Here is a 13,623-nt window from a genome sequence, read left to right as displayed (position 1 = left end):
CGTGGAGAACACATTTCCAGTGATGCCTTTTTTGCACTTCTTCATTAGACATAGTCTTCCAGAAACAACAAATTGAAGGACATTGATTGAAGTCATTTAGATTCTTTCCATCTTTTTTTTAACCATTTCTTAATTCCTATAACCATCAATGCATGTTATACCTATTTTATTACATATAGTTATTGGACAGCTATAAGCAGTATCAGACTGAGGCTCCTCAGTCTCACCAGATTAGATTACTGCTTACAGCACGTGTATATCCACTTTCAACCCCTTCCCGTTGCACTTTTTTTAAAATTTTTTGTTCTAACTTTTCAATGTAGCATATAATTTATTGGAAAACTTAAATATTTCTAAGTGGGCTGAATTTGGAGTCCCTCCCCCCAGTTTTGCCATTTTAGGGTGGGAGGGTTTTACAGTGTACACGGCACAGTAAAAATGACATGTCCACTTTATGCTGCAGGTCAGCGTGATTACAGCAATCCCAAATTTACATAGTTTTTTTGTTGTTGTGGAGCTGGTACTGGTATTCCATTCCTTCCCATATTAGTGAATGGAATGAGCTGCCATGCTAGACACCTAAACAGAAGAGTTGCATGACTATATAAAGAATGAAGGAGCTGCAGCACTTGTAGGAGCAACACATAACTAGGTGGGTCTAAAAAGTTCTCTTGATTGATGATTTAACATTTTTCACCACAAGGCTTGGCTATTTTTGGCTAAATTGAGCCTAATAATTCCCTTTTGACTGTTACTGCAAAGAGAGATTATTTATTATCCTTGTGGTTACCCACAAAAAATATTAAAAGAAAATCTGTTCAAAGAATAAAACTGTTTGTGCTGTGAATGTATTGGCACCAGGCCTTTTACAAAAAAGAAAGAAAGACTTGGTTTATTAGCATTCAACAGGACTTTTTTTTACCCTTTTTCAAAAAGTTGCTCCTTGGATCTGGTTTATGAAGTATTGAGTGTACAGCTGGGTATGGAGTTGTCTATACACCGAACGCTGAGTGGCCATATAAATGCCAAGTGCCAAATTCCCCCAGTATATGTGTTCAAGCTCCTAGTTCCTGTTATTGTGGATCTTTGGTGGTTGGAAATTATCATGTTGACTGTATGGTTGCTACCACCTGGAACAGAACTGAGAACACAGAACTGTTGAAAAGTTCAGTTTGGCCGGTTTGCCGAACTTTTGCAAAAAGTTTGGTTTGGTCTGAATTAGTTTGAATCGAACCATCAGTTCATCAAAACCCATAAAACTGGTGCATAACACTTCCTAAGAGTCATAAATGCCCTGTATAACACTCTTGAGTATGTCATACAGGACTTTTATGGCTTTTAGATAGTGTTATACACCAGTGTTCAGGAATAGTGTTTAGCGACCCAACTAGTTTCAGGTAGAACTTTGTGCCAAACTAAACTTTTAGCAAAGTTCAACCTGAAACAGGGTTGGTTCGCTCAACACTAGAGAGTGCTTTATTAAAGTAAAGCAAAACCTGATGGTTGCTGGACCATTTCACCTCAGCCATCACTTTATAAGGTGGGAATACTCCTTTAAGTATGCTACTCATTCAACATCGTATTAATGAACATGGACTCAGCATTTCGTTTTACTAGTAAACCAGTAATTTGTGGGTCAACTCATTTTTACAGGTGTCCATAAACCAATGTTAATAGACAAATGGTCCAATATATTACCCGAAGAGACTAAGATCCAGCAGACTGTGGTCTAGTGTCTACAGCCAGTCTATGGAAAAGTGAGAGCAAATAAAATACAGTGGTAGAGATTGACTAAGCTAAATGCGCCAGCATTCCAGTAATGTTTGTGACAAGCTTGCACCCACTTTTGTATTTGAGACACTTTCTACATCTCACATGTCAAAAGGGTGTGGCTTTGTGGAGAAGACACATGCTTTGGTTGGTTTATCACTGGCATTTTACTCTTAAACTTAAGTATGTTGGAATAACATGCTAAATTTAATAAGAGGCGCGCTGCTTTTAATAGATGTGGCACATGTTTGCTTGACCGTGTGCCAGATATTTAATCGATGACTGTTATGAGCTTCTGGCATAAATTATAGTAAATATGTTGGTACATTGGAGACTATGCCCCTCCCACTAAGCCTCACTCACTTTTTTGGAAAATGATGAGAGCGCCAGAAAATAAAATATGACATGCACCAAATATTATACATATCTGCATTATTTTTGCTTAAAAAGGATGTCCAGGGAGGCGAAATACTTACACAGACCCACGTGTCGGAACCTAAACGTCTGGCTAGGTTCGAACACCGAGTCACATGGTAAGGTCCCTTTCTTAGTGCATGTCACATAATTAAAAGGGTTGGCTGTTTGGCTCATTTTCGTAACCAAGCCACCCCCCTGCTCTGTCTTGATATCAGCTGTAAAAAAGAAGGGGGCTGGCTTAGCTGTAAAGCAAAGATAGATTCCATACCACGTGACTTGGTGTCGGAACAGAGTCAGAGGTAGAGCTTCAGACACTGCAGGTCCATATAAGTATTTAACCTTCTTGGACAGCCCCTTTAAGGTATTAAATGGTCAAGATCAGGGTTCAAGGTCTTTGGAAAAAGTAGAGTGAACCCTACAGAAGATGAAGTAGAACTTACTAGTGTTGCTGCCGTTGATTGGCATGGGTCACAGAGGTCATGATACAGATGACATATCTATGACAAGGTTCGTTGCGAGATAACCCCATTTAAAATGTTAAAAACTTACATTTTAATAATGGGCTACATAGTATTTTGCTATTGCTTCATTTTCAATTACATTTTTATTATCGTCTTTGTTGTATTCCATTGTACTCAGATGATGACAAGATGCTCTTAGGTAAACACAATAGAAAAAGGGCAGAAAATGTATTCAAGGGGCCGATCTGATACATGTATAAAGAACAGGGAAAGAGCAAGGTTTCCATCACAATTATTTTTGTGTTCCTATAAAAATCATAAAGCTTCCTCCAACTATTATTTTCCCATGGATTCTACCACTATATAAATAGTTTACGAGGACAAGTTAACACTTAGCCAGTGGTGGTTTGGCCGATCCCCACCATGTCATGGTTTGTTGTAAATTCTTATTCAACAAAACCTCCAGGTCACATTACATCATGGATTTCTTGGTTTGTCTACCTTGGGTCAATTGACCTTTTAGGGTACATTCATCTCAGTGTTTTTCAACTTAAGATTCTTGCAAATAGGTTAGAGGTCTCTCGTAAGACAGCAACAGAAGTCGGTTTTGCAGTAGGCAAGGATTAGTTGTAGGAGTTTTTTGTTTAGGTAATATGTTTGAGAATACCAGCCTAGCTAACGGGATGAGTCTTATGACCAGGACCAGGACCCTCTTTAATAGTGAAGACCTATTAAAGCTGTGTAACTCTTGGCATTGAAGGGATGCTTAAAAGGGTTGCTCTATCCGGACAACTGCTACCCATGTGCCTTACTAGAGCATCCTGGCATCATGGTGGGAAAGATTCGCCAATTGAGACCCCAATCTATAAGCCAGAGTGAAGAGCTGCTAACAAGCAACAGCTTCAACTCTAGTGGACTTCAGTTGTCCATGTATTAAATGAAAAACCATTAATTTAATTTCTACCATAATATTCTACAAGTAAAACTAGCACCCAACTGCATTATCCACTGGCAACATTAGCTGTTAGCTATGTTTATCTTTTAAGTTGGATCTGTGATGACCAAATGATTGTGACAGCAGCTCACAGATTAGGGGGCTTGTAATGAATATCTAATGATTTGAATGGGTATCATGACATGCCTGATTTCCCTTGGCAGGGCTTAACCCTTTCCAATCCAATTTGTATCCTGGTTTTCCTAGGGGGCTTACTCTTTTTCTGCCGTTATACAAAGGCGCTATCTGCTAGCTAAAGCCAGTACTGCATGAGGTGACACGTTGGAAAGGCTCTGACAGCAGAGAGGCTAGTAATATACAGGAAGGCCGCCTGCAGACGGGCGGGTCGGATCCGGCGGCGAGAATTCTTGCCGCGGGACCCGACCCCAGCGCCTGCAGAGAGGAGCGCATACTTACCCGCGCCCGGTGGCCCTGGCTCTTTCATGTGCCGGCTGCTCGGCGCATGCGCAGACCGGAGCCGGCGGGCCAGGTGAGTGACGTTTCTGTGCGAGGCTCTGCGAGCCCCGTACAGAAATAGGACATGCCGCGGTTTGTTTTCCGCGCGACATTTCACGCGGCCAAACCGCGGCCGTCTGCATAGGAGTGTGTATTGTAATGCACTCCTATGCAGGCTTTCAGTGGCGGAAATCCCGCGGGAAATCGCGCTGCGGGATTTCCGCCCGTGTGCAGGCGGCCTAAGAGATCCCCGACGGACGTCTTCCAACATCAGAGATGTACAGCCTTAAATCATGATGTCTTCAGAGGTCAGACAGTGGCTTGGAAATGGTTAAACCATAAATAGCTGATCAAGAGTCTTACCAAAACCCCACAATATGCATCTGGTCCGAGGAGAAAGACGAAATATAAACAATTACCTATTGAATTCGATTTTCCATAATTTAGAGGCAACCGTCTGTGCCTTACATGAGTTTCATAAAGAAAACTGGCACCTAAAAGGGGCTTCAGACCAGCAGAACAAAATATTGGCATGATGAAGAGGTAAAATGGCCCACCTAACATCAGTATACATAAGGGGAAATCAAATTGGTGAACTTAATGATTGGCAGTTAGTGAATCTGAAAGTCCGGCAGACCGACTCCTTCGTTAACAAAATGAATAGCGTAATAAACAATCTAAAAGAATTATCCAAAGTAAAGAAAAACAGAATTAAAAACAAGAAGAAAACAATGGGTTCTGGACCATAGGCAGATTTTATGAAAGCTACATATGGCACATTTTTATACACATCTTACTATACAAAAATGTATAATATACACTTTTACATATCTAGATGCAAAAAAATAAAATAACAATACAAACGAAACATAAAGGGAGGTGATATTACAGAGATTATCAGACACTGAGCTTCATTAGATACAACAGGAACATTCTAACATTTACAAAAAAAATAATAATAATAACTTCTTGCTGTTACCAAAAATAAAATCTTATAAAAAGCCATTTTGCCCAGAAGTTGGGATTATTATTTTAACTGTACAAACACACCTAACAAAATTAGATGACGATTTATTTGTGTTTCATGAATATTGCATGGGGACTAAATTGTAATATTAGTTTGGTTTTTGCTAACTATTGATCTTGGATATCTGATATATATATTAATTGAATATAGCCATAGACTTCTTTAGCTAAAGGTCTTTCCTTAAAAATTTTTGAGAAATTTGACAAAAAAATTTTGAGAAATTATTGCATTTTTTAATTTTTTGGATTGGCAGTAGATAATTTGCTAAGAGCAAGTTCCACTTTTTGGGTTGTTCGTTCTTGACTTGGTTGTTTTGGGTTTACCACCTTGTGTTGAATGAATGCACAATTCGTTCCTATTTTATAGGTGTATTCACTCATACTGGGGCTCATACCCCAACTTCAATGGACCAATGATCTAATGTGTTTTTGATAACCCTATTGGTTAGAACCAGGTAAACAAATAAAATTTGTGTTGACTGCATAGAGTAAATGGAGACACTTTTGAAGACTAACCAGCCTGGATATGTGGAAAACCAACACATCCCCAGGACTGAGTGAAAAAAACAAAATTTGAACAAACTTACAAATCAGTGTTCTTATGCAATTTTTTGCCAATTATTTTTGCATTATACAGATGTAGCAAAGATTATCTTGAGACTTAATGTGTTAAGAAAAAGTTCTGTACCACAGTTTATCCACTCTTTCAATAGTTTTAATGGCTTTTTTGTTGTTAAGACAATACAACAATAGCTCTTCCATGGCTTAATATAAGATAACTTGTCATGGAAAGTTATAACGGTTAAGTTAAACTTTGCTGCATCTGTACATTACTGATTTTAGAAATGCTAACCTAATAAAATGCTATCCACCACTGTGCGCAGGTACGGAAAATTCTGGGACTTTATCTTACAAATCTCAGGTAAATGAGAACAGTGGTGTTGTCCATAGTAACGGCACGGCATTATTGGTTGTCATGGCAACAACACTGATTCTTCCTTCAGTTATTTTTTGACCAGCATTGAAGGGTAGGTATAAATACCGTGATATAACCCATGACAACATATTCATTGTCAGATTCCAAGTGGGAATTAAGTTTACCCCTTCATTTATTTACCTTAATTTTATGGTTGTTACAAACTTTTTTTGGATTATTATGTATGCAAGAGAGGTGATACATGTATATAAACTTTACGTCTCTCTCCTCACACTGCTCTTATAATACACCTAAAACAGTAGTTTTTTTTTAATACAGACAGAAATATCATAAGGCACGTGGGAGATATATAATGTTTGGCTAGATACTGGTAGCATTTGCGTCATTTCTTAATCATAGTCAACATTTTTCAATAAAAAATGTACATTTTTTAGTTGTTTTTTTAAAAATATATCTACAATTGTAAAAGTTTTAAAGGGGTTATTTGGTTTTCGAAACCCATTTTCAAATTTCCTATTAGAGGGCGGTAAGAGGCTACAAATAGTGTCTCCCACACTGGAGAACCCAGCATATCCATGTAATAAATGGACAACTCACTGATTTCATGTAATGCTTAATTTTGCCTGTGGAGGCACTGCAGAGAAACTACACAGCTGATTGCTGTAGGTCCCTAGTGATATTCTGCGATCAGTTTATTTAAAGGAGTACTGTCTAAGGGGTACTTTACACAGGGCAATTATTGCCCCAATTCTTACTGGAAATAGGAAAATTTGGGCGAAAATCAGCCTGTGTACACACGGCCTTCGGCAGGGCACTGCATGATAAATTTTTAGTTCTTCTAAAGACTAAGTGACTGTTGGGCCTTGTCAACAGGAGCCACTCAATGCTTGAGCAACTCCTGTTTACTGTGAATGGAGGCAGGCAGCTCGCTCCGCTTCCATTCACTTGAACAACTATTGCTCATGTGTAAGCACAGGCGCAATATTCGGCCATGTTAAGGGACCTTAAGATTTAAAAAAGGCGTATCCAAGTTGACAACCCTTTTAATTTCTTATTGAAGGTGCGACTTTTGAGGGGCAGTCCTACCTTTATGCTGTAGCATCCGAACAGCTCCCCAATATTGTGGAACAGTAACAAAAGACTCTGATTAAAGATTTGTGCAGGCAACAATGTTTTTTAATAGGAATTGATCAAATTCTGAGTTATCCGCATATTTATTTTCTACAGACCAAACGAAATACGAATTTGACCCATAGGACACCCAATATCATTCCAGGTGTTGCCATATTGGGAATGTCAATAGGTAAAATTGCTGATTGCTAAGTAAATTCAGTTACTTTGCATACTAAAAAATAAAACATTTGTTTTTATAGTTTTATGATATTTTGGTCACTAAGTGGCGCCATTCTAAATCCGATTGACTTTAAATTTGACAGAATAACCGCAGTATCAATAAATAATGTGTGAAAGATCTCTTCTTTTACCGAATTTCTAAAATCTAAAGAAAATTCTCTTTCGAATCTGAAATGTTCAGATTGAGAAATGATAAAAATACCTGCAGAAGAACACAGACAAGACCGGAACACACACATAATAACATTTATCTCTAGGCATAAAATATACATTTAACCAATGTCTCATAAAGCTTTAATCTTAGGAATGAGGGGATACTCTGTACAAGATTGTCAACAGGAGCACTGCAATTACATAGGTAAAGTTGAGCAAAGTATACAAAAACATAACTCCGACTTCATGGACCATTTAACGATAACAATAAGGGCGGTGTAAGGGGTGTCGAAAGGCTAAAACTTTTCTTTTAAAATAAAAAATAAAAAGTATGTGCCCCTTTGCCCTGTACTATACTCTTTAAATAGTCAATATAAGTTGCTACATAAGGAACATTTGGGAGTCACAAGAAAATAGGCATACAAAAAAAAAATTAAAATTAACATCTCGTCGAAAATAATATTTTACATAGACATTTTTTCTGTTTAACAAAATAAATTAAATATACATGGCTTTAGTTTAAAATCTATATAGAATTACACATTTTCTATAGTCACAAAATTGCTTTATAAAGTCTGTACTCGTTATGGTAATGATTATAAGGCATCTTTCTGAGACGGTGAAATGTTATTGTTTTTATTAACTGTAGAATATTGCTTTTTTTTCTCGAAAATACTCTTTAAGTGAGTTTTATCCACATTTTTATCCTAAGCGGTTTGGTTTAGAGAACCCATTCTATAGGTCTTTCCAGCTTCTACTGTGCTTAAGATCTTCTATGATGTGAGTGATATCCATCAAGAAGACACAAGGCTTAGTGACTTGACTAAGAGAGTGTTTAAGGGTTAACGGAAGCAGGCACTTTGAGCAACATGAAATCACTCAAGAAGAGACTACCGTATTCTTCACTGTTGAACATGCTAGCTTATCTCTAATGCTAAGAAATACTACCTTCATGCAAATCTGTCCAATAGTTGACTTTTCATACTTCGGTGGACCTTTCGGAAGACCAAACGTTGACCAGTACCTAGAGCTTGGTCAACCAAAAAGGCACATATGTGACAAATGAACTAGTGAGCTTGAGTGACCGTTGAGTGGGATGCAGCGCTGAATGATAATTGACCCACTCATTGGTGGAGCACAGTGCTTCTGATAGAAATACAAAAACAAACAAAAAACAGCAACATTGTCCCCGATTACACGGAGATTCTATCATCCTTCATGATTCCATTAATTATAACATATTCATGTCTACTGGCAGTGTAGGCTGAACCAGGCAGTCTTTTCGTGAGGTACCGCTGAAGAAAAAAAGTTCTTGGTGTATAGCATTTAACACTGATAGTGAATATGTTGGTGCTGATGAACTTTGCCTTCGACATGAGAGTGCGTATGGGTATGGATGTCCGTGTAAATCTTTGGGTACATTTTTGATGCCATTCCATTAGCCAAAATAGGTCCTTGGGGAAGTAAATGTTGCTGTTGAGCAACGTACTCCTCATAGTTTATGGAGGAGATGCAGTCTTTGTCTACCATTTGTGGTATACAGACTCTTGGCTGCGGTCTATGAATGACAGCCGCACTCGGAGGAGAACATGGTTTCTTCTTGGTTTGGCAAAGCCATAGGAGAATAGTTCCAAATATAAAAACTGCTCCGGCTGGAACCCCGATAATCACTGGCCATGGAAGACTACTGGTTGACACACTTACAGGTGCACTTGGAGGCTTCGGATCTGTAGATGAAGTAGAAGAGAAGAAAGTTTATGAAAAAATGGATTCAACTGATTAAATCCAGAAAAAGAAGAATGAAAAACAGATGTCAGGCAAAACTACGGACTACTAGTGCTCTACAGAATTCTGATAACACAACATCTGCCAAGTAGCAATGCACGCTGCCAGGAAATAAGGCTTTGTTGTAGGTGTCCCATTAAGGTCTTAAAGGACAAACAAACAGTTTGCTTTTGTTCAGCGCGGATCTCCAAAGGTTCTGTTTTATTTTGTCTTTGCCTTAATGTAGCAGAATAAACCTTCTCTGGCCACATGTGGTTTCAAAAATACCATCGCTCAGCAGTGAGTCTGGCTGCCTAGAGCAGCCTCGAAATAAAATGTGGTTAATTGTCACTAATACCTTCCTCTAATGTCAACAAGCCAGTCATTTCAACTATGCAGGTCCAGTTGCACAAAGCTTCCCATGCCAGATTCCACTGTGCCAGACAACTTGATGTTCATCCAGGTCTTTAGATAGAATAGCAGTCAACTGGCCAATTATTGTATTACACAGTGCAGTCATTGCTACCTATACAGTTTCAGGCTTTAAAAGCAGATGTTTTATGGGACCCCACTGCACCTCCATATGCCTTCAATCACATACATGGGGCTATGTTCCATCGGACATCGTATAATGGCATATAATACCCCATGAGATTTATATGACTTCACATAGACTCAATTGAGGTATCATACAGCCTTTACTATGTGCATGAGGTCTTTGGACATTGTATAGATGTGAAATTGTGGATTATGGATTTAGATATAATCAAAATAAATTAAGAGCAAGATCAATTAATTGTGGGTTGCTTATACATGCATTATCTAGACTGGATATTTAGTGCATATAATACTATAATGTAAAGGGCTAGGAAAATTAATCAAATTAATTTGATTAGGAATCATTTTGCTGAGGTACAATTCTAAAGGCCCATTTAGACACAACGATTATCGCTCAAAAGCCATCTGTTGAGCAATAATTGTTGCCTCTAAACGCGCGGCTGTCGTGCACTGTGCGTGCACTATTTGTTCATCGGTGATTTCTAGCAAGCTAGAAATCACTGATGACTCTTATCAGTGCCGCACACTGATTATCTCAGAGGGCTGCGCTGATAGTATTATTTCAGCTGGTATCCCGCTGGCAGTTCTCAGTGGTACACCAGCTGAAAGCTCTGAGAACAATGCAGCTGTTTGCATACACAAAACAGCTGCTTTGTTCTCAAAACTATCGCAGTGGTATCCTGCTCCATCTGCATTAACTCTTAAGTAGCTAATTAGCTACTTAGAGTTATGCAAAGATGATCACTTAAAACTGTCACTCAAACTGTCGTTTGAACGTATTTTGAGCCATCATCGTTCCGTGTAAATGGGCCTTCAGTTTCGTCAGAATAGTGAAATCGAGATCGCTCTACTTTCTGTGGGTAGGGCTACTATAAGGCTGCAATTCCCTTATGGTATTTCTAGCGTGTCTAGCAACAAAAGAAAAGAAAACTGAGCTTAAAATCGAGGAGAGATTGAAAAAAAAAATTAAGATTTAGTCTCTGCCCAACTTGCCCAACCCTAATTATGCCTATCAAAAAGTGACCTTTTAGACTCTCTTCGCATATGGTATTCATTTTCCACAAGGAGTATTTTTGGTAGTAAAAATAGTTGAATTTCGACAGAAGCATTGGGATCCCATTATTACTCAATTGTATCCCTCAGAATCTTTTGGAATCTATTTGAAAATTGATTTCTCATAGCTGTCATGGCCCCATTAGCTAAAATGATAGTAGTGTAAGCCGAGCCTAATGGCCCCAATCCAGACAGACATTGCCAGTCAAAAGAGCTAAAATATAAACAGGTGTCTCATATATGTTAATGATCATACTATATATATATCTCTTAAAGGAAATCTCCAGTTTTGAACAACAACTTACAAAACTCTGCAATAAAAATCTACAGAAGATATTAAGTAGCATTGTAAATACTTTGATTTACTTATATTGTACTTATCCTGAGTTTACAGGAGGTTTCTTCTTCATTTATGTCTTAATTCAGAATAGTGCTGGATCACATGTCTGAAAGAAGGTGGAGCTCATCTGCTTGATGTTTGTAAGGCAAGTATGTACAAGAATGGAGAAGGCCAATAGGTTTGGTTGCTATGGGTTATCACACACAGGTATTATATGGACCCTAACATACAGTAGCCATTTTGTGGGTGGCATTCCCCAAAGACTCGTTCAGTCCCCAACAGGTCTTCCTCCACTATATATATGTGAATATCACATTTAAAATCGAGTATATTTTTACACAATATCATTTCAACTTACCTGGTAGTACTGTCAAAAAGGCAATTTTAAAGCTGTATCCCATTGTGTTGGCGCCAAGGCAAATATACATCCCAGCATCCTCTTCTTTTGCTCGTGTTATAATGAGTTTATTTAAATAGGAACCATCAGGCCGAGACCAAACATCTCCATTGGGTAGGACAATAAATTTTTGGCCACCGAAATCGATGGTGGAATTGTACTTGCTTTCTGACCCATACTCAACCCTCTTCAACCATTGAATCACTGGCTTCACATCACTACGGACTTTACACTGGAAGGATGTTGTGCCCCCGAAATCCACAGTGGTGTTGACCGGGTGGTTACCCGTCAATATAGGCTTAGACTTTGTTCTCTCTGATGGAGAAAGAAAAATAAATAAAATTATTGTATTACTGCAAGGCGTAGTCACTATTTGTGACTACCAGATCAGTTTTACAGCAGGTCGTAAAATGGGATCGCTTTTAGATTTCATAAACAAAATGATCAAAACGCAGGGAACACAAGATAGGGCAAATAACAGTAACAGACATATGGGGATGGGGACGCCATCACTAACCAACTTAAGTGTAACAGACCCTGCCTAAAAGCAGGGCGATCACCCCGATAGGAATGGCCCTCATCAAGAACCTAGTAGGCCTAGTCTGTCACTAGATTGAGGATGGGGAAGATGTTTAATGCAGAACGATGGAGCTATGTATACAACATGGTATTTAGTAGAAGTGAATAAGCTCTATAAAGAATAATTAATTACAGGTACTTAGCTGACGGAAGTCAACTATCTCACCGAACATCTCAGGCAGGACAATAACTGGTGCCCAGAATAAATACACTTCCATCACGGCTGATTGGCTGGTGGGGGGAAACACTTCCCTGTCAGCCAATCAGTCCATATACCACAGGAGAAGTGGTAGCAGGGTTGTAAAGAAAGACATATTACAGACTGAACCTACTGAACGATTTTTGACAGATGACACCCCAGGGACTTTCTCTTGTGACAGGACGAAAGCACTCATTGGCACTCAGCACCGAATGATAAGGCACATGTGTCAAAGGTGCGGGCACATGGACCGGGGCTGACATTGTGATGTCTTCTTGGCTCTACCTGATTGCAGCTGGTGCACTGCACCACCACTAAAACCATGATAACCCATCAGAAAACAGAAGAAACTTGATATTTCCATTACTATATTTGGCTATGGTCATAATTAGAGATGAGCGAGCACCCAAATGCTCGGGTCCTCGTTATTCGAGTCGAGCTTTTTGTAAAATTCGAGAGCTCTACTCGAGTAATGAACCCCATTGACTACAATGGGAGACTCGAGCATTTTTGTATTTGGGCCGCCAGGTCCCGAGCTTTTTTTTTTTGGTTTGTGTGTGTCTCTCTCTCTCTCTCTCTTTCTCCCCCTGCTTGCCAGCCAGCCAAAAAATTTGCCGTTGACGTGCGCTGCATCGCAGCGGGGAGGGGCAAAAACTGAAACGTCACAGCAGGGAGGGGCCAAAAACTGGGGCAGGGTCGAACACGGCGTGATGCTCGCTCGAGCACCATAGGGTATGCTAATACTCGAACGAGCATCAAGCTTGGAAGAGTACATTCGCTCAACTCTAGTCATAATCTTTACATCTTTGAATTCTTTGTGTACAGAAATGTGCCTAACTCATTCTCACATTTTTCATTATTTATTCCCTCCTCCCCTCAACTTCAGTAAATCTTAATATCATCTATATAAACAATAATAAACTGATAACTATTAACTAACCCCCAGTGTACCTCTCTAGCGATCATTTCTTTTCTATACTGGTTTATGTTATCTTTATAATTCCCAGCCGATTCCTGTCGTTTTGAGTATAGTGCCACGTTGTATTGGTGAACTGGTTCATACACTCAGTGATTTCGTTGGGGCTAAGGAATTTCTCTAAAAAATCTCTCCATTTTTTGAAATATTTTGGGTCTTGGGATTCTACGAGCTGCTGTATCTCCACTCC

General features: G+C 39.0%; 1 protein-coding gene across 1 annotated transcript in view; it reads right to left on the bottom strand.

The window, feature by feature from the left end:
• Positions 1-4,834: 4,834 nt before the first annotated feature.
• Positions 4,835-13,623, bottom strand: part of FGFRL1 (fibroblast growth factor receptor like 1) — a 160,791-nt gene continuing 152,002 nt past the window's right edge. Inside the window, exons 6-7 of the mRNA XM_066572999.1 lie at positions 11,641-11,994; positions 4,835-9,294 (exon numbers count right to left, since the gene is read on the bottom strand). Coding sequence (XP_066429096.1) covers positions 8,894-9,294; positions 11,641-11,994 — 755 coding nt within the window. The 3' untranslated portion in view covers positions 4,835-8,893. The remainder of the gene's footprint in view (positions 9,295-11,640; positions 11,995-13,623) is intronic.

Source organism: Eleutherodactylus coqui, chromosome 7 (genome assembly GCF_035609145.1).
Source record: "Eleutherodactylus coqui strain aEleCoq1 chromosome 7, aEleCoq1.hap1, whole genome shotgun sequence".
NCBI lineage: Eukaryota > Metazoa > Chordata > Amphibia > Anura > Eleutherodactylidae > Eleutherodactylus > Eleutherodactylus coqui.
This window is presented reverse-complemented; position numbering and strand designations above follow the sequence as displayed.